Source organism: Gopherus evgoodei, chromosome 1 (genome assembly GCF_007399415.2).
Source record: "Gopherus evgoodei ecotype Sinaloan lineage chromosome 1, rGopEvg1_v1.p, whole genome shotgun sequence".
NCBI lineage: Eukaryota > Metazoa > Chordata > Testudines > Testudinidae > Gopherus > Gopherus evgoodei.
In genome coordinates this window covers 99,230,072-99,253,436 of record NC_044322.1, presented here as the reverse complement: position 1 = coordinate 99,253,436, position 23,365 = coordinate 99,230,072, and the positions used below count along the sequence as shown (strand labels likewise).

General features: G+C 37.6%; 2 protein-coding genes across 2 annotated transcripts in view; one reads left to right on the top strand and one right to left on the bottom strand.

The window, feature by feature from the left end:
• Positions 1–7,862, top strand: part of GGACT (gamma-glutamylamine cyclotransferase) — a 37,964-nt gene extending 30,102 nt beyond the window's left edge. The window contains exon 2 of the mRNA XM_030568080.1: positions 6,032–7,862. Within this exon, the coding sequence (XP_030423940.1) occupies positions 6,037–6,510 (474 nt within the window). The 5' untranslated portion in view covers positions 6,032–6,036 and the 3' untranslated portion in view covers positions 6,511–7,862. The remainder of the gene's footprint in view (positions 1–6,031) is intronic.
• A 2,827-nt stretch (positions 7,863–10,689) lies between these two features.
• The window catches only part of PCCA (propionyl-CoA carboxylase subunit alpha), a 430,643-nt gene continuing 417,967 nt past the window's right edge, over positions 10,690–23,365 (bottom strand). Inside the window, 2 exon segments of the mRNA XM_030568083.1 lie at positions 10,690–11,321; positions 13,799–13,876. Coding sequence (XP_030423943.1) covers positions 11,253–11,321; positions 13,799–13,876 — 147 coding nt within the window. The 3' untranslated portion in view covers positions 10,690–11,252.

Sequence of the window (23,365 nt, the reverse complement as noted above, 5' to 3'; positions counted from 1 at the left end):
ACTGAGCTCAAGTTTAAAGTTCAAGGCATTTTGTTTTTTCACCTGTTTCCTACAGTTTCAAGAAACTTCTGAAGAATTAATGTGTAACTATATCTGGTCACTGAGCCAACAGTAAGAATTTTTCTCAAGGGAAAATAATGTTACTGTATAAAGGGAGAGAAATGGATACGTTTCTTAGTTGCAAGAAAATATTTCAACAAAGTAAAACCCAAACGGCTGTTACCATGATCCCTAACATTCCTGGTGCTGCTGCACTAGTGCGGTCTCCTTTTAAAACCAAATAATTGTCTGAAAAATCATGGAAAGGATGTTTTATTATGAGATTTACAGTTGGACATATTAGACAGTAGTTTTGTCTTAGAGACAGCCTTGGAATAGAGAGTCTAATTGTGACAGTTTAATCTAATCTGAAATTACAGGTTGACTAAGCTAACATTTAGCAGTAGGTCTGGCCATCACTTTCACATAGTGTTTTGAATTGTTAGGCAGTAAGGTGGGGGAAGCACTAAGCAGAGACTCAGTCATTAGACAGGCTTATAAGGAAATACAGTATTTAAACCTTGTTACAGCACCAACCCTGTTTGTTTTTATAGCTGGCTTTTCCGCTAACCCAATTACAGTTTCTAATTTCATGATCCGAAAACCCAGTTACTTTAACTTCTAGTATTTAAGTCTAGTCCTGACAAAATGACTAGTGATAGGTTGCATCAACAGTTTGACAGGCTGTCACTCATAGTTAAAAGAAATAATTTGAAGGGATGACATACAGATTTCACTCACATTTTCCCATGAATATTTGAATGAATGTACTTTTGAATGGGTTTGTTTTGCCCAGGAAGCTAGTGTACATTATAGGGTCTGATTTTCTGAAGTCTAAGGTAGTAAAGGTATGAAGTGTCAAACTGGATTACCTGAAGAGGCACCTTGTTTGTTTTCACTGTTGAATATTCAGTCTAGGAGTACAGCCTAGAACTATTTTTAGAGTGTGGTTTAAAGTCCTAAAATTAGATCCTGCTCTTTAGATCCTCCTCTACAAGGTGGCTAAAAATGTACTTAAATCAGACAAAATATAACTATCAGAAATTATGCTAATAATTTGTAACTGTTTCTGTGATGCAGTAAGCAACAATTAGGGTGGGAGACTGGATTTATTGTTTATTATGCTGAGAACTGTATAACTTGTTCTTATAGGAAACTACATTCAGCAACTATCTTCATCAAGTACAAATGTTCACTGCTCTTGTTTCAACCATGGTTAATGTATTTGTACAGAAGTTTGGCCGGCCAGGATTAATGATTAGTTTAAAGTGTATTTACTGCACAGCAGTGCAACAGCTTTTTATTGTTGCGTCTTTTAACAAGTCACATTTTTTTGAGGCAAAGCCACTCAGGCTTTGTTACATTAGACAGATATGTTACATTTAGATGAGGGACAGTGATTGAAACTTCCATTTCCTAGTTGATCTTTACATGGTAAATTCCTTTTTTTAAATACCGTGTCACAAACTGGAACTTTTAACAGAAACCCAAGTGGTAAATATTGTGGAGTGCTGGGACTGCATTAGCTATTTTAAAATAGATTCAAATGAAATGATATTAAACATTCAAGTACACTTTGATAGTAGAAAATGTGATGCATACATTTTTCATTTAACAGTCCTCCCACTAGAAACTCTTTCAAAGAGTAACTTCAGATGTACAGTAGAGAAAATCTGTTGTTTAATGGAAATGAAGCATATCTTTTTCTTACAGATGCACCATTTACTGTTGAGCTTTTTGTGTGCATTTTAGTTTTCTCCTTTTATATTTTAACTTATTAACTCTGACAAGTAACCTCTTGATTGTGAACAATTTAATTCACAATTCATTTTTCTGATTCAAAGTGAACACAAGTGCCCTAATCCCCTAATGGGAATTAATTGCATGTTTCAGTGCTTAACTCTGATCCTTTCTCAATCCCCACTGGGACAAGTTTCTTCCTGAAGGATCTGTGTTTGTTATTCAAAACACAAGCTGAAAGGTAATGATTTTTCTTATAAAATGGAGCCAGAGCAACTGAATATTAATGTTCATTTTATTGTAAGGGAATGAGTTGTATCCCAAAACTCATTTGATGTCATGAATGGTAAATTATACTGAACGAACTTGACAACAGACAGACCAAATCAGTGTGATCTTTTTTTCCCCCAAGTGGGGGGAAAGTTTGTTTTTTATTTTGTTTTGGGCAAACAATACAATATTGGGAAGTCATTTTTTTCCTCACTGAAGTAATAGCATTATTCCAATGGTCAAATGGGTTGCTGGCTGTTTTAAATGACAATCCTGTAGACCAATAATGTGCTCTTCCGAATAGTCCAGCTCTTCCCCATCTGCCATAAATATTTGGTAGGTCACTAAAATAAGAACAATTAGCAGAAAACATGTTAATTCAATTTTGCTTTTAAAGGTTTTCTTACTATATTTGAGTTTTGTCTAATAAACCTCTCTCAAAAAGGAGTGTTAGGCTCACCTCTGTTGGGCTGCCAGACTACTGTGTTGGGTGAAAATGAGAGTCTCAAGGCAGCTTAGTGACTGATAGTGAAATTTGTTAGAGCATCAAACAGTTTGAAACTGCTTTTGTTACACACACACAAAATGGGGGAGGAATAGATGAAGCTAGGTTTTTTTCCCATACCTTTTCATAAAACTACCCCTTTCTCCCACACTAAGCCCTAGGACCGTTATACTCAAAAATAAAACAAAGATTCAGAAAATGTATTCACAGTCTGTGTTCAAGTGACACTCAGGAGTGGTCTAGGCAGGGTAATGTAAGGTAAGGTTGAAGTGCATTGGCAGAACTGGATATGAGGATTTGGCTAGGGCTTGAACAACATTCTGTACTTGCCTTCTACACCAGCTGAAGTCAGGCTGTTGTTTCACTTTCATGAGCACTGAAATTCACTATTCTTTTCCCGTCCCCCCACTCTCCCACTGCCCAAATGCTGGGTGTAAATCATAACATTTGTACTGTTCATTCAGAAAGGACTTGTAGCGGATAAGCTTGTGAGAACACTGTTCTCTGGTACTACCCCGTCTGTAAACTTTGTCATTGAATAGTTGTTACAAGCACCCCGGAGCACCTTTTTCTCTAAATGTATGAGTCTAACATGTCCTTGCACTTGTGACCATTGCTTTCAACTCTCAGTGACTCAGTTGTGATCTAATTTTCCCTGCATTCCCCTGCCCAATCTGGTGTTCCTATTATTTTCAGTCTTTGAATTCACAAATGCTGAGGTTACAGAAGATTCTTCAGTACATTACATGAAACAACCCCACATCATACTATTCTTTTTCCACTATGCTTTCGATGTGCCTCACTTTGGGACATTTCCTCCTGTTTCTGAGCCTATTGGCACAGTTGTAAAATTCTCTCCAATCACTGGTGCTACTCATCCTCTGTTTCCTAAGGCCAGAGCTCAGGTTACTGCTACTATAAACATCTTCAAGGCTCTGTCCTTGCTTTAATGTTGGGACCAAGCTTGCAGCATCATATGGAAAAATAAGCCTTATTGTCTCCTTCTCATTTAAATGCTCTTATGTAACAGCGCGATGATGTTATGCTGTGTTCAAACACCTGAATTTTGCTTTTAAATGACAAACACCACACCACTGTGTTACCCTGTATGACGACTAGCCATGCAAACATTCATACTGAAATGCACTGCTTCTGCTCTAGGACAGCAGTGCACTTTCTTCAGTGTGAAATAAGGACTCTCAAATGTGCTGGGAGGGTAGCCAAACACTTTTCCTCTGAGGTGGAAAGCACCCAAGTGACTATGACTCACTCATTGCTATCGCTAGTCCCAATAAATCAAATGTAGTCTTAAAACCTGCTACACCCAACAGACCAAATTGTAATAATTAGCAGAGGAACAGACAGGTAAAAATGTAACTGCTACTGTACATTTCCACATTGGTTTTGGTAAAGGACATGTAAATTGTAGTGCAGTTGTTTTGGTAACTGAAATGGCTCCCCGGGTTGCTTTTGGTATGTCACAAAGCATCATAGCACAGTAGCATTAGCATGGGCGTAGCAAGGCTCATGTAAACATGTGAAAGAGTGAGCCAAGCTATGTTCTAGTTTCACTGTGGTTCAAAAATACATTTGGTCATTGTTGTGGCTGCTGTAGTGAAATAATGGAAATTAATCTGTGTATAGGAAAGAAAATTAAAGATTAATAGAATTTTCCCAAACAATATTTATGCTGGACTTGAGCACGATGGATAGATGCTGTTGCTGCAATTTATCTGTTTAAGATTGATCATGTAAGAAAATTCCCTTGCTCAGTTATTTCCAGATAGTTTTGTGTGTGCATGTACCTTCAATGCATAGTGTACACTGAATTTTCATTTTATGAAATAGATTACACTGCTCTACAGCCAAAATGCTTCTGAAATAAATGTAGTCCAACTTTACTAATTCTGGGTCACTGAGAACGAAAATGATGCTTAAAATTGTTGATTGGCTCTAGTTTTCAAGATATGCTATTGGGTCAGTATATACGACCCTTGACTTGGGAATGGCGGAGGATAAGTGAGTTATAAAGGGAAGGGATCTCAATTTAAACCAGAAATGACTAAAATACATCTTTGACTGGATCTATGAATAAATCTATGACTGGGTTTGGACAGTACTTGCTTTAGGCAAAACAATGAATGATGTAATCTGAAGCTGGTATTGCGTCATACATGATATGAATTGCATCATGTTATTCCTAGAAGTCATGGATGATGCAATCATAACGAAGCTTACATCACTCTGCTCAACAAATTGCCCTATATCAGCTCTAGAAATCATACAGTGTCGTGCTCTCTTATTTGTCAGTGTTTGATTTTGCAAAGGGACACATTTCTGTTTAGCCAAAGTGAGCAGAGATGCCTCGTACTTGTGTGAAGAGTGCAGATAACTTCTGCTATGTTTGTGGTGAAGTGACTTTTGCATCACAAAAGCGCAGTATAACCACTATGGTTAAGAAAGCCTATCACCTTTATTTTGGCTGCAAAATTGGAGATCAGGACAAGAAGTGGGTCCCACACATATGCTGCAACACTTGTGCAACAAATCTTCGACAGTGGTTGAACAGGAAAAGGAAATCTATGCCTTTTGCAGTGCCAACGATTTGGAGAGAGCCAACAGCTCATACCAACAATTGTTACTTCTGCATGGTGCCTCCAGTTGGGAAAGGTGTGTCAAAGAAGAAAAAGTGGACTGTGCATTATCCAAACATTCCATCAGCTATACGCCCAGTACCCCACGGAGAAGGACTGCCGGTTCCTGATGCACCAGAATCATTCTCACTTGAGTCAGATGAGGAAGAGGATGAAACTTCTGGTCCTGAACCATCAATGTCACAGGACCCACATTTTCTCCCATCCTCCTCCTCTGAAGCACGCCTCATAACACAAGGTGAACTGAATGACCTTGTCAGGGATTTGGAACTACCCAAGAGTAAGGCAGAGCTGTTGGGCTCCAGACTACAGCAGTGGAATCTCCTGGCAGGCTATCAGGGCAAATGGAGCCCATCAATGCTTGCAGACTATTGCTGGACAGTGACAAGAGATGCTCCATTTAATGAATACAAGAGACAAGCCAAGAAGCGCCAAGTAGACACTGAATAGGACTAAACTATATACATAATGGTTTTTTGCCTTTTGTTTCATAATCAATTTTATTTATATAACCCTTTTGCTGATTTTTAAAGTGTTACATAAACAGGACAGGTGAAATATTATGATGTAAAGCAACCATAAACACATGAAAAGACCTAGGTTTACAATTTATGATTAAAACTCTATCTACACAATATACATAGACATAAAATGTAAAAATCTTAGAAACAGTAGCCAATCAGTTGTTTTAATTGTCATATTTGAATTCAGCACATCAAAATACATAATAAATAGCACATTTTATCTCTGAAGCAGACGACTTCTCAAAAATGTAGACAAGTGTTCTTAGTAATACTTATTTTTGTCTCTGTTTCTTCTGTAGGTAGAATGGCTCGTGTTTTTGTGTATGGAACCCTTAAAAAAGGCCAGCCCAACTACCAGCACATGATAAATGGTACCCATGGGAGAGCAAGATTCCAAGGCAGGGGACACACTATGGAGAAATACCCTTTGGTGATTGCAGGAAAATATAACATTCCTTTTTTGCTGAACATCTCAGGAACTGGACACCATGTTACTGGAGAGATTTATTCCGTTGATGACCAGATGCTGCAATTCCTTGATGAATTTGAAGGTTGCCCAGACATGTATCAACGTACTCCAGTGAGAATTGTAGTAGTAGAGTGGAAAGGTAAAAGCAGTGCACCTGAAGAGAGGCCAGCTGTTAACAGCATTATGGAATGCTTTGTGTACAGCACAACTACCTACCAGCCAGAGTGGATAAATCTCCCTTACTATGACAATTATGATTCCTTAGGGAATCACGGTCTTCATTATGTGCTACGTGAAAGTAGAGATTAAAAATGAAAGGTAACAAAATGTATTAAGAAAATGCACTAAACACGTGTTGATCACAAGCCTCTCTCAAATAAATCTACAATACTTTTATTGAAGCACCTAAGACCTTTTGTAACCTTTCTAACCACAAAATCATTGATTCTAACATTATTACCATAGAGATACAGACTCTAATGCCAAGCCTGGGAAAATTTTACTTGTTCCCTTGGCCAAGATGAATAATTGTTTTTGATTGGTGAGTAAAATACTTTAGGTTTTTTCTTTCTTTTGTAAAATCAAGGTAAAAGGGCAGCTGAGTAGAAAGGTTCTTCACACTAACTGGTAAAGTTTCATGTCAGGTTTGTAAAACTGGTAAAACAGTAGTGCTACTGCAAGATAATGAAATATGGCTGATTTCAGTATATTGGAAAAACAGCCCAGATTACTGCATGACAATCCTCAGTCAGTATCTGTCTCAAAAGAAAACAGTTAAATCTATGTCAAGTGATAGAAATAGTAGTAAAGAGAATTAGAAAATCCTGAAAATAGAATGAACTTCTCTCTGTGTGGTGTAACAAATTGTGCTGAATTTTGTCTGTTAAAGCTAACTTGATTGTAACAATTGTTTGTAAGATCCACTGGGTTTATAACATGTATTAGGATAAAATCTTGGGAATGTACAGGAGTTAAATTTAAAGTCATGTTTTTATTTTGTCCCACTAGACCATCCCAGCACTCTTGGCGCCATTACAGTCTGAGTAAATGTGGGCTCAGGAACTTCTTGACAGCTGATTTTAACTGCCCAGTACATTATAGGACTTTTTTTTAGCCAAGTACTTTGTGATATAATAGCTCAAAAGTCTCTAGGAAATCTTTAATACATGAAAACTGAACTGTTTGAATTTTGTTTTTTAAATATAAACAAGGATTTAGTCTTTTTCTTTTGCACTATTTAGGCAAACACTTTTTTCTCTTGCTGCTTGTTACCTAGTAGGTCCTCTACTTCACATGTAATATTCAGAGCACATGCTACATTCATTCTATAAACCTGTCAATGAGGGGAGGATGCGCGTGTGTGAAATGTAATGTGTAGGCTAAGCCACATTACACTTTCAGTGAGGTTCCTTGCATTGGGGCTACAACATCAAGGTTATATACCAGGGATCAGCAACCTTTGGCACGCAGTTCGCCAGGGTAAGCCCCCTAGTGAGCCGGGCTGGTTTGTTTACCTGCCATGTCTGCAGGTTCGGCTGATTGCGGCTCCCACTGGCTTGGAGTGGCGAATCGCGGCCAATGGGGGCGACGGGAAGTGGTGGCCAGCACATCCCTCAGCCCGTACCGCTTCCTGCTGCCCCCATTGGCTGAACTGCAGATGCGGGCAGGTAAACAAACCTTCCCGACCCGCCAGGGGGCTTACTCTGGTGAGCCATGTGCCAAAGGTTGCCGATCCCTGGTATATACTTCTGATGACAATGGGAGATCTTCAGACTGATCCAGGGAAGAATATGTTACAATTATTAAATAAGAACACTGTTGTATGCAGAATCACGTGGAAAAATTATACAGGGTACTTTTAAACATGCCACTAAGATGGATAGGGCTTTTATTTCAGGCTGCCTGGCACACTGAGTCATAGTTCGGTTTTCTTCAAAACTGTAAGGGCTAAAAACATTTTTACTGAAACTTGAAAGAATCTTGCATTGTTTCTTGCTAAATTTCTTAAGCAGACAGTTTTATCCTATACTGCTGTAAAACTACGACATTGGAATGGATATACTGTTGAATTAAGTATAGTGATGCTTGACAAAGTAAAGTGGTCTGAGTATACAACAGGGAGGGGGCATGTCTACATTACAATCTTACGTCGATCTAGGTTAGTAAATACTGTGGTGGCTGATGTCCACACTACTCACCAGGAGCACTTCCATCGACTAGGATCGGGGGGAAGCCATGCCCAGAGTCCAATCAGGGAACTGAGAGCCCAGGGGGAGACAGCTGATGTAAGTAACATAGTGTCTACGTTGACACTGTGTTGCCCTAATTACACTGCCATAAGCTCTATGCCTCTGGTGGAGGTGCAGTTGGAGTTATGTGAGTGTAGTAGGTACCCCATTGGCCAGACAAGGCTGTAGTATAGACAGTGATATAATTAGGTTGACATAAGTTGCCTTATGTTGACCTAACTATAGTGTAGGTTAGGGCTTAGTCAGGATAGGATCACGCCTGCCTGAATTACTCTTTCTGTGGTTTTAGACAAATCACTAAGGGCTTAGGTAGAAGTAACTCAGAAATCAAGGACATACTCTTAGCCAAACTGGAGATAGCCCTGTAGTAAGGTTCTAACATCACTTTCACCCTGAAATGAAAATACCTCTTGGATCAAACACTTCAAGCAAAGTGGCCCTTTGGGGAAAATTTCTAGCTGAAAATGAAAGTCAAGGGGATTTAGGTACCTAAATCACTTAAATAATTTTGAAAATTTTACCCTTCTCCATTATGGAGGGGCCACAGGAATGCTAGATAGGAGATCTTTCTAGTAATTGTCTATAGTTGTCAACCATTACACTAGGAGAGAAACTGGTGGCATTTCTACCCAAAGCAAAACAAAATACTACTACTGCCTCCTAGGGACTCTCTTGGGTAGCAGTACCATCCAGAGCAGGGCTGATGACAGAATTAGGCTCACAGGATAAACACTTGGCCTGAGACTGCAGCAACCAGGTTTGTGGGAGCTGTACACAGCAGGCTTAGGGTTTAATGCATTCTTGTAACTGTGGGTGGGGTGGGGTGGGGTGGGGTGGAAAGAAACCTCTGCAAAACTACCTAAAGTGAAGATTCAGCTTCATCGCAAGCAGTCTTTAAATGCGGGACCTGTTTACTTTCAGGGTGATCTCTGGCATTCAAGAGAGCAGGGGTGCTGCTGGTGAAAGGTCAGTAACCACTATCTACAGCGGCATGTCAGGATACTGGAGAAACTAATTTTAGTTTTGGAATAGAGTATAAACAAAGATCCAACTTCAACTGAGGATTCAAAGTAGTTTCAGATTTTGTACAACTTTCTTTCCCTCTGGTTATTTGTAAGTAAAGTAATGCAATTCTTATACTGCAGCTTTACAAGAACATGTTTAAGCAGAGCATAAGTTACCAGTTTGGTAACAACTTTCAGTAAACACTCTGGCTCACACTTCCTTTTGCCTGCAGTAGACAATAATCACAAATCTAGACCAAATGCTCTTTTGTTTTAAAACAAATTGAAAATGTTCTGCACAAAATACACCTGATTACCACCTCAGCTGGTCTGAGGCTTTAGAAGTGTGGGGGGTTTTCACCAGGAATCACAGTTCTTTCAGCTTTGGAAGAACCACAGCAGGTTACTGGAGACACACAAATTCATTTTTACCAGTCAGGAATATAGACTTGCTTCTCTTCCTTTATAGCATCAACCAATGATGGACTAGGTTTAGAACAGGAGTCCGCAACCTATGGCACGTGTGCCAAAGGCGGCACATGAGTCGATTTTTGATGGCACGCGGGGCAGGCTGAGCCGCTGAGCCCACCACTGATCTGAGGTTCCAGCTGCTGGCCCCTCGCCAGCCAAGGTCCCCGCTGCAGCCCCACTCACCTTGCTTCCGGTTGGAGTTCCAACACAGGCCCCCTGCCAGACAGGGTCCAGGCGTTCGGCCCTGCTCAGCCCTACCAGCTCCACTCACCTCAGCCGCCGATCTGGGGTTCCAGCCGGTTAACAACTGAACACTCAGAAGCCTGTGAGCAGCTTAAGGTATCCAAATATGTGCCACCAGACACTGAAAAGCTCAGCCGGGGCAAGGATCACACTAAACTGATAAGATCTGCATTTTAATTTAATTTTAAATAAAGCTTCTGAAACATTTTGAAAACCTTGTTTACTTTACATATAACAGTAGTTTGGTTATAGACTTATAGAGAGACCTTCTAAAAAAAAGGTTAATGTATTACCGGCATGCAAAGCCTTAAATTAGAGTGTATACATGAACACTCAGCACACCACTGCTGAAAGGTTGCTGACCCCCAGTTTAGAACATCTGCTGCATTTTTTTTTGTCTTGGTGGTGGTAGACTTGTTCCACATTTTCCAACTTTACAGACATTTTCTAGGTGAAAAGAACAGGAGTGGTTGTGGCACCTTAGAGACTAACACATTTATTTCAGCATGAGCTTTCGTGAGCTACAGCTCACTTCTTCGGATGCTGGAGTTGATGGATTTCCACTCCATATGGCTAAATGCAGTGCCTTGCATACAGGTAGAGGCTTCAAAATTCTGTAAGTTACAATGCATCTGAACAGAAATCAAACACTTTGTAGTTATTGTTTAGGGGTAATTGCTCTGTTTATTCACTGATTACTTTATCAACTATTCTGGACAGTGGGCCTCATGCACATTTGAAATGGCAGTGGCTTACATAGAATATTATGTACTTTAAAATACATTCAAAGAGGCATTATTTAAGCAGAAATGTTCAATTTTTATTGAGTTGTATTTGATACTGAAAATCAGGAGAATTACAAATCTTATGTACAATTATTTATAGAAATAAAAATCTGGCATTCATTAGCGGTCTTAATATTTGTCTGCTGGATAGAGAACGTCACTCATAAATATGACTGTATAAAATTTGCTCCATAGGAATGTCTGTTTTACACTTTTCTCTGTATTAATACCTTCATTTTATATGCTGAATATAAATAAAGAGTTAATTGAACTGTATGATGATATGAAGGACACATGTTTCATTCCAGTTCTATGAGCAGATCTCCTTCCCCAACAGTCTCACCAGCTTTACAGTGCACAGCTTTCACCTACAGTGTGAAGGTGAGAATAATTATTAAATCTTCCCTGAAAACATGGCTGTGTAAGTTCTTTAGCATGCGCAACCTACATTAGTGCATGTACCTGAATGTACAGTGCATAAACAGAATAAATGACAGATTGCTGAGTAAGAGTACTATAATACCTAGTACTTTATCAGTAGATCTCCAAGCACTTCACAATCTTACGGTGACACTTTCTGCAAAGCAGCCACACAACCTTAACTCTACCCCAGAGAGATGTCAAGAACAACTCACAACACTGTTACCTCTCCCTAAAAAAATTTCATAAGTAAAAATAACAAGGTTAAAAAAGTCAAAGAACCACAGTTGTCAAATAAATGCAATTGTATATTTAGTTTACACTCATGTTCACAAAGTCAGTTTCCTGACTCTCTTTCTTTTTTTTTTTAAACTAGTCCCACATACGGACTTGCAGAGTATACAGCATGTTTTATTTCAAATATGTACGGCTCAACATCTTGTAGTAGCTGAAGACTCTACACTGGCAAAAACACTGTGGGATTTTTTTTAAAAACAGATCTTTATTTCTAAATCAGTTTTCCTCAAACCTGCCAGACCTATATGTCTGAATCTTTTAAATAGCTACTTTTAAATTCTGAATGCAAAAAGATTCCCCAAAATTAGTGCGAAAACACTTTACTTAATTAAAAAACAACTTGTCTGTTCTCACAGCAGTTTCAGTGAATGGGATCCCCTGTGCTTTCTGAAATGTACTGGAGTCACCTTGGACAGCGCCTATTTCTGACACATGTAGAGTCTAGAACCTTCATCAGGCAAAACCAAATTGCTCCCTCATTTTTATTCATTTTACAGACATTCATAATAGATGCAAATTAAGTAAAACCCAAGCCACTTGTTTTAACAGTTAGAATATAAGAACAGATTTTGGAGGTGGAAGACAATTCAGAGGAAAAAAGGGAAACTGAGTATCTTCCAGCTCAAACCAATGAAACTGAACAGCATGAACTAGATTCAAAGGGACAAATCTAGTCCAGCACCAGGAGTACCAAAACACATCATCTCCGCAAAGGCATGAAGTTGTATTTGCTGTGGGAACCATAACTCTGAACTTTCGAATGTTTGACCATGTCACTGTTTTTCACATTCAATAAATAAAATAATTATATTCTAAGAGCTTTAATGAACTGACACTGTTTTACTATCTACAGCTCCAAATTGTTTTTATTTTCTTAAATTACATCATTTTATTTTAAAATGGAGACTCCTGTGGGGGTATACAAAGAGACCACTTAGAGCTCAGATCCTACTTAAATCCTGCTTTAAAGAGGGACATAAATGACACATTGTGCACGGTACTGGCCAAATGCTACCCACATGTGGGGGGGGAAAGGGCATCTGGACAGAGGAACAGAACATTATTACTATCAGGAGGTGTGCAGGGACTTGGGAGGAAGCTCAGAGGCTGGCTAGGAGGCCACAAAATGAATCAGTCAGAGCGAAGGCAAGGGTGGCAATATGTAAAGGTTAAATTAAACTAAGAAAGAAGGAAAATAGAATGTAAGTAACCACTGCAATATGAGAATAGATTAAAAACGAGTAAATAAATGAGAATTAAGGAGAAACAACTAAACTGTAACAAATATTAAAAATGAAAAGTAATAAATGTAAAAAAAAAATTAAACTTGGTCTTACAGCAAATGAATTAATACCAAGAGGCTAATAGTCAAGGGACAACATTACAGTAATAGGAAAGAACGAGAGAGGCATTCATGTTGCACCTCGTCCTCTTGCCATATTTTGTTTACCTAAGTCCTGGTCCTGCTAGTACCACAGTACATGAAGTTAAACATGTATGTGTTTGCAGGACTGAGGTCTGCCATTGTTTATTCTTTGCAGCAGGGATCTGTCTGCAAAGAGCTTAGAACACTTCTGGACACTCCACGTTTAACAACATCCTCATCAAAAAATGCTCAGTCTGGAACCTGTTACTTTTTTTAAAGCAATATTCTTTTCTAGGATAAACACCACTCATCTACACTACTGATGTATTTTCCATACCTTGTTCCAAGTATCAGGGCAATATGAAATTAATGTACATTTAATTAATATTGCAGAAAGAGCTCTGCTTTTAACTGCTCTCTGAAAATATGGAATTTGGAGAACCGGCTGCAGCTCCTTTAATATTTCAAACCAGTCTGAATTGCTCTATCTTAAGGAACAAATCATTTTGAAGAACTCATTTACATTAATTTTTGCAGCCTGTAAAACCACTTCATGCTGTGTCATCTAAGTCTTGTAACTAATAGCTTTCCAGGCAGATGTAAATGTTAAAAATTAAAGGTATCTCATTTTGAAAGATATAGAAAATGAAAAACAATTGTACTTCTAATACTTTAACTAGCACAGCCCACCTCTCTTGTTTTTGTACATTCTGTCCAATTTGACAAGTGACATGCGATTTAAAAAGATGAGACGAAGCATACCTTGCCAGTTTTAGCAGCAATCATACTGTTCTGCATTTTCATAGCTTCAATTACACAAATCTCCTGCCCTTCTGAGACCTGGTAAAATTAAAGCAGTATAAAAATGAGGATAGAAGACTTTTAAATGCGCTAAACTTGCATCTTCTATCTACAGATAAAGTGATTAATTCCTTAGGCAAAGTTTATCAAAGTCTAAAAAGTTTTTCTACAGAACAGCTGAAACCAAGTTGTCATATAGAAGTCCACAGCACAAGAAATGCAACTTGCCGTGGTTATCTTTAGCTAATCAAAATTAAAACAGAAAATGAATCAATTAGGTAGTGGGCAAAGGAGGAAGAAACAAAACAAAAACAAAGTGATCCCCTCCAATCCCACATTTGCAACTTGAACTTTTCAAACTCTCACCTTCCAACAGCCATCACACTGACATCAATAAAGGACTGAACAAAATTTAATGTGTGTGGTTTTTTACTTTGGAGCCACTGCTGTGCTTCTCTGGCTCAGATCCATATGGATACTAATCCTGATTCAGGAGCCATGCAAGTTTCTTAGCATTAGTCCTATAGAGAATGGACTAGGGTCTTTGACAATACTCGGTACCAGACTAGCGCAGAGCAAGAATGGACACCTTTGCACATCACTATATGGATGGTAGCTGATGCCTTTGGACTTCTTAGAGGGAAACACCTGGGATTTTTAATCCACCTGGGAGGGCTCTTGGAGGCAAAAATGACAATTTTCACCACAGCTGACAGCTCTTAAAGGGAAACTCTCACATTTCCTCTTTCAGCTTATTTGCACTCTGCCGGCAGACATATACAAGCTCAAGGTCATATGCAATGCACTGTGTAGCTCTACTTTTGGGCTGACTGTGGCTAGGAATCAGATTCTCTCTTCAATGCCTTTGACTATGCAACAGAAATAAGCCACTTGAGGTTTTATGCTTATTATGCAGGTTACCCATTTACGGTGGTGGGGGGAACCTTCGTGGTTCAAAGTCATCCCTGGTGTAATCCCAGACTACAAGGATTGTTTTGGAAACCCTGTGATGATCATCGGAGATGGCAGTCAACAGATTTACACTTTGGATGGAATGGGCCCTGTGTGCTAGTAGCCATGCCTTTGTGGTTTTGTTCAGTGTAAGGATGAACTTTCCTGAGACATCTGGGAAATCTTCATGGGTTTCCACTGCGACCCCTATAGTACATGCAGTTTTAGTGCCTTTGAACTCTGTGTCCGCTTTTCCTGCACTGTTCAGATGGTGGTATTTTTTGGTACACAAACATGAAGGGATGTGATTCACAGTGATGGTCTATGCAGTCTTGGGCATGTTGCTTGTCTCCGTGTATTGTCACCTAGTATCCTAGGAATCGTTAGTGAGGGTGTACTAGCCAACAGAGACAGATGAGAACAGTCAGCAAAGAAACCACGGATGTGAATACACTGAGTGTCTAAATGACTTTTCTTATGAAGTAATGTACTGAAGGTAAAGCATCTCCCCAACTCTGTTTTGGGTGGTGTGTCCCCTGCTGAAACATCCAGGAAGCTGAGGCAAGCCAAAGAGATACTTATTACTTCTAGTCTAAAAGAAGCTTCTGCACTATCCCTCTGTCAGACTTACCAACAGCAGTATGAGAGTTTTAGAATAAGAGCAGAAAACGTTGGCTCTAAGAACTCTGCATTCTAACCAGATACACTGAACAATTAACATGAACCATTGTAAGTACAGAAATTCTGTCATGAGAGTCAGGTGTGCAGTTTAAGTCATTAACATTTAGCTTCTATGTATGGTACCAAACACTTGTTCTTTATTATCAGTTATGTCTCTAGCCCATCTCTGCCTATCTTTTGTCATCCCCCGCCCCAGGAGTACAAACAAGAGAAATCAAAACCAAACCCACCCATTACAGTTTAGCTACAGTTGAGACACCAACCTACTAAAGAAAGAAAATTCAGAGATTTAAGATCATTCCATTACTGCACTCTTAGAAAAGCTTTGTAGTCAAGGGCCACGAACAGAGGACTGGGCTCCAGGAATTCATAAAATGCTCATCCCGGCTCTGCAACTGATTCTCAGTGTGACCATGGGCAAATCGCTTAGGCCACAATTTTCAAAGCCGAGTTCTCAAAGTTAGACATCTAAAGCAGCAAAGTCAATGGGAGTGGTGACTACTTAAGAGCTCTGAAAAACATCTGGGCATTTAGGGGCCTAAATATGGATTTGGTGCTTAATGTCAAGCACACAAGATGTCCCAAGCCCCTGTGTTATTCAGTTTCACCGTCTGTAAAATGGATCATTTGGTCAGATGGTTGGCACATTAATCAGTTAATGTTTATGCAGAGCCTTAAAACTTTATTTACTGTCTAAATGCTAAGTAGAGTTGTCTCTGTGCACGTCAGGTACTGCAGTGCAAATGGATGGAAATGAGTGAGAATCAGTATTCTGTATTCGTTGGCTTCTGTTTGGTGCCTCGAATTCAATGTATATTTTTGTGTTTGATATAGATGTGTGTTTACAGGGATGATAATAAAAGAGTTGGGCTTTATAAAGAAAAGAAAAAAAATCCAACACATAAAAATAATTTAGTCAACATCTAGTATTCTTATTCATTTGGAAGACAGAGCGGCTTTTTGTAAGTACCCAAAGTTACAATGCTGTGACAGTACTTCTGATAATGTGCAATTTGTTTAAAACTACTTGGTGAAAGCATCACTTAAGCTCAGAAGTTTAATCACAGTTCTTACGTTAAATCTTTATGATCCTTTCATTGTACAATCCTAAAATTAGGCATTTGTATCTCTCTATTTTCTTTTGGGCTTTGTCTAATTTCTTTCATTACATAATTGTGTGTATCCTTTAGCCTGTCCGTATTATTTAGCCTGTAAATGAAGATCTTAGTGGTGTGTACAACTTCTTCCTTCCTCACTTATTTAAGGATTAATCCGTGCGTGTTACAGTATTAGGCCTTTTTTTCACATGTTCTATTTCTTCCCTTTGTGTGTTAAACAATTAAATCCAATTTTAATTCACGATCATCTTTAAGTTTTAAATTTATAGGGACAAGTCCTTGATGACCCAAATTTGTCAAAACAAACAAACAAATAACCCCAAAATTCTGATTAGTTTGCACTGGCTCAGATCAATTTGTTCTGTTGGTTAAAAAGAAAAAAAGACTTTTTGGTTTTGTTTTAACATATTTATGCTGTATAAAATCTACATTTAAATTGCTTGGATTAATATGAATATGAAAATGGACAAGTCAGATTTAGTTTCTAGAATGCATTTTTAGTGTAACTCCGAATATTTCAATGGTTAATTTTTTTAAATCCATGTTTATTTTTTAAGTAGATCCAAAAATGAAAGGAAGAGAAGGGAACCTAATATCCAACTGCTTCTAACAATACAGATAAGAAATTTTGGAACAGCAAATCCAATTTTAACTCTTTCTCTGTCTAATTTAGGGACTACATGGTCTTATTTACCCAATCTTAAAGAAAGATTATAGACAATATGTGGAACTGTCTTCAGTGTTTTTCTAACCAAATAATTCAGGATGAGGAGTGGAAGTGGAACTTGAAAAGTAGCAACCTTGAGCTATTTTCATTATGCATACAGGAGGAACATAAGGATTAATTGTACTCCCAGAGATGGCTCCTTAAAATTCAGAAGTACAATAAGACATCTGAGGGCATTACTACTGAGAGATCTTTGTGAGTATAGTACATGTCTTTAAGACTTTTGTGAATCATTTGATAAAGACTTAATGATTGTGACAGGATGTCTTCAATGTTAGGCTTATGAAATGGTCACAAGTCCCACAAGTCTTTTTGATAAACCCAATCAGCACTGATGTATTTCTCCACTCTATGTCTAATTGGTGTAAAGTTTGTAGATCTGAATCTTGTATCTTTCATCCAGCTTACTGCGTCCTCTCCTTTGACATAGGGTCAAGGTTCACATTCGCATCCGATTATCAAAGTGGCACTCATTAAGCAGCAGCCTGCCTTGCACCAAAATGAGTTAGCTTGAAGGAAAACTCAGCCCATTTACTCAGCAGATTTTAGCATTTTAAGGAGGCCTGAATGTCACACAGTATTGCCACATTTTGAAGAGTTTCAGACATCTCCAGCTGATGATTAATTGTAAGTGATGGGAAATAAAATCCAGTAAAGCCAGCTGCTTGCCATGGTCGGCAAAATTACTATAATGGATATAGGCTGCCAATTTTCCAGTTTTACTGGCAAGTCTTCCAAGTGTAATTAAGGGAAGTTATAAGTGATATGGAAATCTATCAAGTCCTATTTATTTTCAGAGGACTCTTTCCCCCAGAGACTTTTATCTTCAAGCTTATAGTTTGCTTTGTTGTGCTAATGATTTAAACCACTTCATATTTCTGATTAAAGCCCCCAATATCCTTCATAAGAAGTTAGATCCATTTCTTTCACAAAGATTTAAAGAAACAGAACCCTTTTTAAGTTGTGTTTGTGAAATAAGCTCTGCTCTTGTTTCCTCTGAGCTGCATCTTAGGTCTCTACCTACTTTTTGGATTTCAAACCATGAATAGCCTTGAAGAGACTGCAAAGATTTGGAGGTAAGAGTTGATTTTTTTGGTTTTCTCTAGTTTAAAAAAATTAAGATTGTAGAAACTACCTTTCCTGCTAGGCATTTAGCAGAAGGTGGTTTTTCTTGCTAATGTTATTTGATTTGGAATAAAAGCATGAAAATGAAGTGCAAAGGCCTAAAATTGGAGATGTAAAGGATGACTGCACAGTATTCCATTTCTCAATTTCATCCTTCAGAGCCACAAAATGGGGGTGATACAGTTACTGGATGAGATTTACAGTAACAGCTGTGGTCTTCCCACACAAGGGAGGACCTTCTAATGGGCTAAGGTCTGTTTTGAACAGACGGGGAGTAACAAAACAAGGTTCCCTATTAAGGGTGTGCAGTAATATTTCTGATAAAGAAAATGAGAATAGTCAGACTGCTTTTAGAAGACCCAAATCCAATTCTGCTGTTAAAAAATGGAAATTATATTAGAAAGTGCTAACTGCTAAATAAACAAAAGACTAAAGGGATGTAAATGCAGGAGAATTTTTTTTTAAATCTACTCTGCAGTAACTGTAAAGAATGCATAGGAACCAGTGCCAGTGGCATATGGCTTTCTACTGTGCTAAACATTCAGACAAAAGACAGGTTCATCAGTCATTGGTGTATCTGGATAAAAAATTAGCTTCTGATGGATGTTATTTAGAGCTTACCTGCTGCTAGTACATTACCAGAGAAACACAGGTTTTGAAACCCACATGACATTAGAAACTGCCGACCATGAATACAACACGTGCAAGCACTCATAATGTATGCCAGGTTATACAAAATAATAAATAAGCTATTTAAACCCTCTGCCTAAAATTGGGCCTGCTGCAAGGAACCCTGGGTCAGTCCTACACAGGCCAATTAATGCACAGCATCTGCTGTATAGAAGCAGTGCATGAAGCATTTCCCAATGATTTCAGCAATTAAAAGAAAACTGTTTCCTGCCTGTTCTGACAGCAACTGTGTTCAATGCAACAGTGAGCACCAAATCATTGTGTGCAGCTGAAAAAATTAAGTCTTTTTTTTTTTTTTTGAGAAGGGAGTGGGTGGGATGAAGATTTCTTATGGAACAGGATAGTTCTTTTGTTGTCCTACATTCTGTGTTTTTCTGCCAAATTAGACAGAAGGCTCCGAGGGCTTACAGGGCCCTCTACAGTATCACCTTCTGGTGCTCTGTGGCTCCTTAAAAAGATGGATCAATATCAACCCTGCTGATTTGTCTACAAAAGTGAAAATCCTTCAATTACATTTTTAATACCATTGTATTTAGAACACAGGTGTTTGAATGCAACATAGTTTTAAGGCTCTTAGATCTGAAGAAAAGCCCAGTAACATCCACAAGCAAAAAGCATCGCTGATTTGGTTAAAAGCACAGTTAGAACCTGATTTTAATTCTGTCTCCTTTCTAAGCCTGAGAGAGAGAGAGAGAGAGAGAGGGGGAGGCTGGGAAATATCACTCAATATTCCCATAATTTCCACACTCGCATGCCCACATATTTATGAATACCAAGAATGGACAATGGGAGACTATGCAATAACAAAGCAACAATCAAGCAACCTTGAACATACAAAATAGTGCATATGCTCTTTCAAAATTAATACAAACACGTACAACTTGTAATCGTTATGGCTGCAAGAATATTATATGGTACATTAAAGCCATGTTCCTTTTGTGCACTGAGGTATGTAGAAAGTGCTTGAAAATAATGCTCAGTGTTAACTTAGTCCATTTTAGTATCATTGCCCTCCCATGACGTTCCTTCTCTATGACTTGTTGGCATGCTGGCAGCAAGCACCTAAGTAGAAAACAAATCAGGAGGAATCGGATGAGAGCAATTGAAATTCCTTGACGTTGTCCAAATCTGTGTAAAATAATTAGTGCAGGTTTTCCCTTCCTTCCAAATTAACTTGGAAACTGAAGCTATAGAGTTGAAAATATAATTAGCAGCAATTAACAGTGCTTGACAGATGATTATTCAACTTTTTATGCCACACTCCTTTAATGAATGAATGTAGGTATAGCACATCCCAGATTTTCTGACCTCTGATTAACCAAAGGTCAGTGACGTCCTCCTGACAGCAATGAGCACTGGTCATTGCACCCCCCTTATCCAAAACACTAGTTTTTCCAATGGTTTCAGAAATTTCCAAAACTTTTTGGGGGAAGCTGATGTGCTACATATATATTTTGGTGGTAGCAGTTACCACCAAATACTACACATATACATGGTCTTGACAGCCAAAGACAAAGGCTAGTTTCTGTTTTGGACAAAAATATTTTGATTTATCGGTGATCTTTTAAAAGTTCTTATGAATTTGGTAAAACAGCCACCATTTTTTTTAAGTAGGGCCTTCTAATTATTTATGAATCGTTTCTTATTGTTACAATAGAATTTCACCTTTAATAAAACCCCACTCCCAAAGAATCTTCAATGTGTTTACATAAAGAAATAAGTAAAATTATTAAAGTAAACTGTATATAAAATAATGCAATCTTAGACCAATATAAATGTTATATTAAACAACATACACTTTTAACAAGTAATACATTTTGAAAATAGTGGACACTTATTAGCATAAATCACAATAGAAAGATCAGTTAATTTAACTATTGCATTCAACCTTGTGGTATCAGCATGGTGGGAATATTGGAATGTTACAGTTTTTTGAAATTGTAAAAATAGTTTCAGCTTCAGTTTATTGATAATTTTCCTTACAATAAGACACAAAAACTATAATGAAATGTATATGGTTGTACATTAATGTATAAACATATAACGAAATACAAAAAAGGGCAAGTGAGATTCCTGATCATGTTTGATCAAGTTCATAACCTATATTTTACAGAAATATGCAGCTAACATCCACACTGGGAACACTACACACACACACAAAAAAGGAAAAAACTGAACAGAAAGGAATAATTATACCCACAAATTATTGGTTTATTCACAACTGGAGTGGAGAATATGTATGGTTTGTGAAATATGCTGGTATATTAAATAACATCATAGATTTCTATGTAAAAGGTATACATTAAATTACCAACCCCATTTCTTCTATATTCCATTTTGGTTATTACCCCCAGCTGGAATAAGAATTATTATGGACGTAAAGTAAAAAAAAATAAAAAGACAAATCTACTTTATTTAGATTTTTGGGACTGCATTGCAAATAAGGTTTGAAACTACAAGTGAAGTGCTGAAAAGCAACAGGTAACATTTAAAATCCCAATTTCTTATTTTACAAGAATTTACAATGTAATGAGGAGTATATGTGTTTGGATGGCAGAACTGTGGACGTTTTGTTTTTTCACTCTAAATATTTTAAAGTTAAAAATTCTGACTGGACATGTCTGTAATCCATGCAAGCCTTTTTCTAAACTTTACTGCTAGAGGATTTGAATTCAATTTTCAATAAAATCTCCCAATTTGTTTCTAGCCTAGCAGCATTAAGTAGTTTTGCAAAATGAATTTAGCCAACACATTTCACTTCTGCAGTTTTAAACAATCCTCAGGATTTTAATCTTAATTCTGAAATTATTCAAATCAGTTAAATTCCATAATATATTAATATTTTGGGGGGAAACTGTCTTGTGCATTCTCAGTACACAGACATCTGCTATTCAAGCAAAAGTTTTAAATTACAAATTACAGCTTCACTTTAAAGTCATGTAGTTTTGTTAAATGAGAAGTGTCCATTTAAAAAAGTAATTTGACATGATAATATTCCCAAATCACGATAGTCTTACATTTATTGGAAAAAAAAAAAACTTGAAAATTGAGATAACAATCCTTAATTACAGGGAAACCTCCAGCAGTGTTCTTATGGCTGTAATAATATACAAACAAATTAAACAAATCCATGTTGTGACTGGACATTTTATCCAATCACTGTTCTTTTGTATATATTTGTAGATGCCCAAAGAAAATAATTAAATTGGTTTATCCAAATCTGCAGGCTATAGCTTACTAAATAGTGTCTGGCTTATTAATGCCACCTATTTCTAGTTACTGTGGGTTTTTTAAAACATTTTTATTTCAGATACATGCAAAATTGAAAAAAGTAAAAATAATATTTTCAGAGGGCACTGAGACCTTTACAACCAATTATTGTTGCCATATACAATCACTAGCAAACTCAGAAGAGTTATGAAGAGAATCCATTTTGGGAGCACCCTGGCAGGTTTTCTGTAAACATGATACAACATTTGAGCTATGCACACAGAACCATAATATCTTTTGCTTCCGATATTCCACTGATTCACCATACAGCATTCTTTACACACTGAGCTCAAAGCAGAATATCAGAAGGGAAAATAATAAACAATGGATTAGTAGGCACTGTTTTATTCTGCCCTCAGTGCTTAGTACAGAATGTCTGTGCAACTCAGAATGAGTTTTTAAATTTTGTTGTATTTTTTGTAATTGTTACAAGATCAAATTGTATCTGTAGCATTTTACTAGAGGTTTATGAAGATGGCAATGTACACAATCCGTGCCTGGGGGCCAACTGTGTTCCCGCTGAAGTCAATTTGAGCAAGATCAATGCCTAGGCTATGATTTTGAATGTGTATAACCTCTCCTGTCTCATTTAACACTGCCAATGTCCTGAATTTTGACTATAACAAATGGCCTCTTAACAACAGGCTTTCATTCTAATATGCACTTCTTCATAATAACCATCTTCACAGAAAATTAAAATGGATGTGCTTTACTAGACAGACAGTGCTATCATTACAAATAAGATATAAAAGTTTAGCCTAAACTGAAGACTCATCTGCTAAATATCATCATCTTTTTCTCATTCAGAGAGTTTTCAAATTCACAATGCTTTTGTGGTTCACATTACTTTGTTTTTAACTGTTTCCAGTGACAAGCAAGTGACATTTAATTACATCCCTCAGATAACGTGGGGAAAATGGTAAGAAAAGAAGAAAGCAATGTTAAAGCTAAAAAAAATCAGCACAA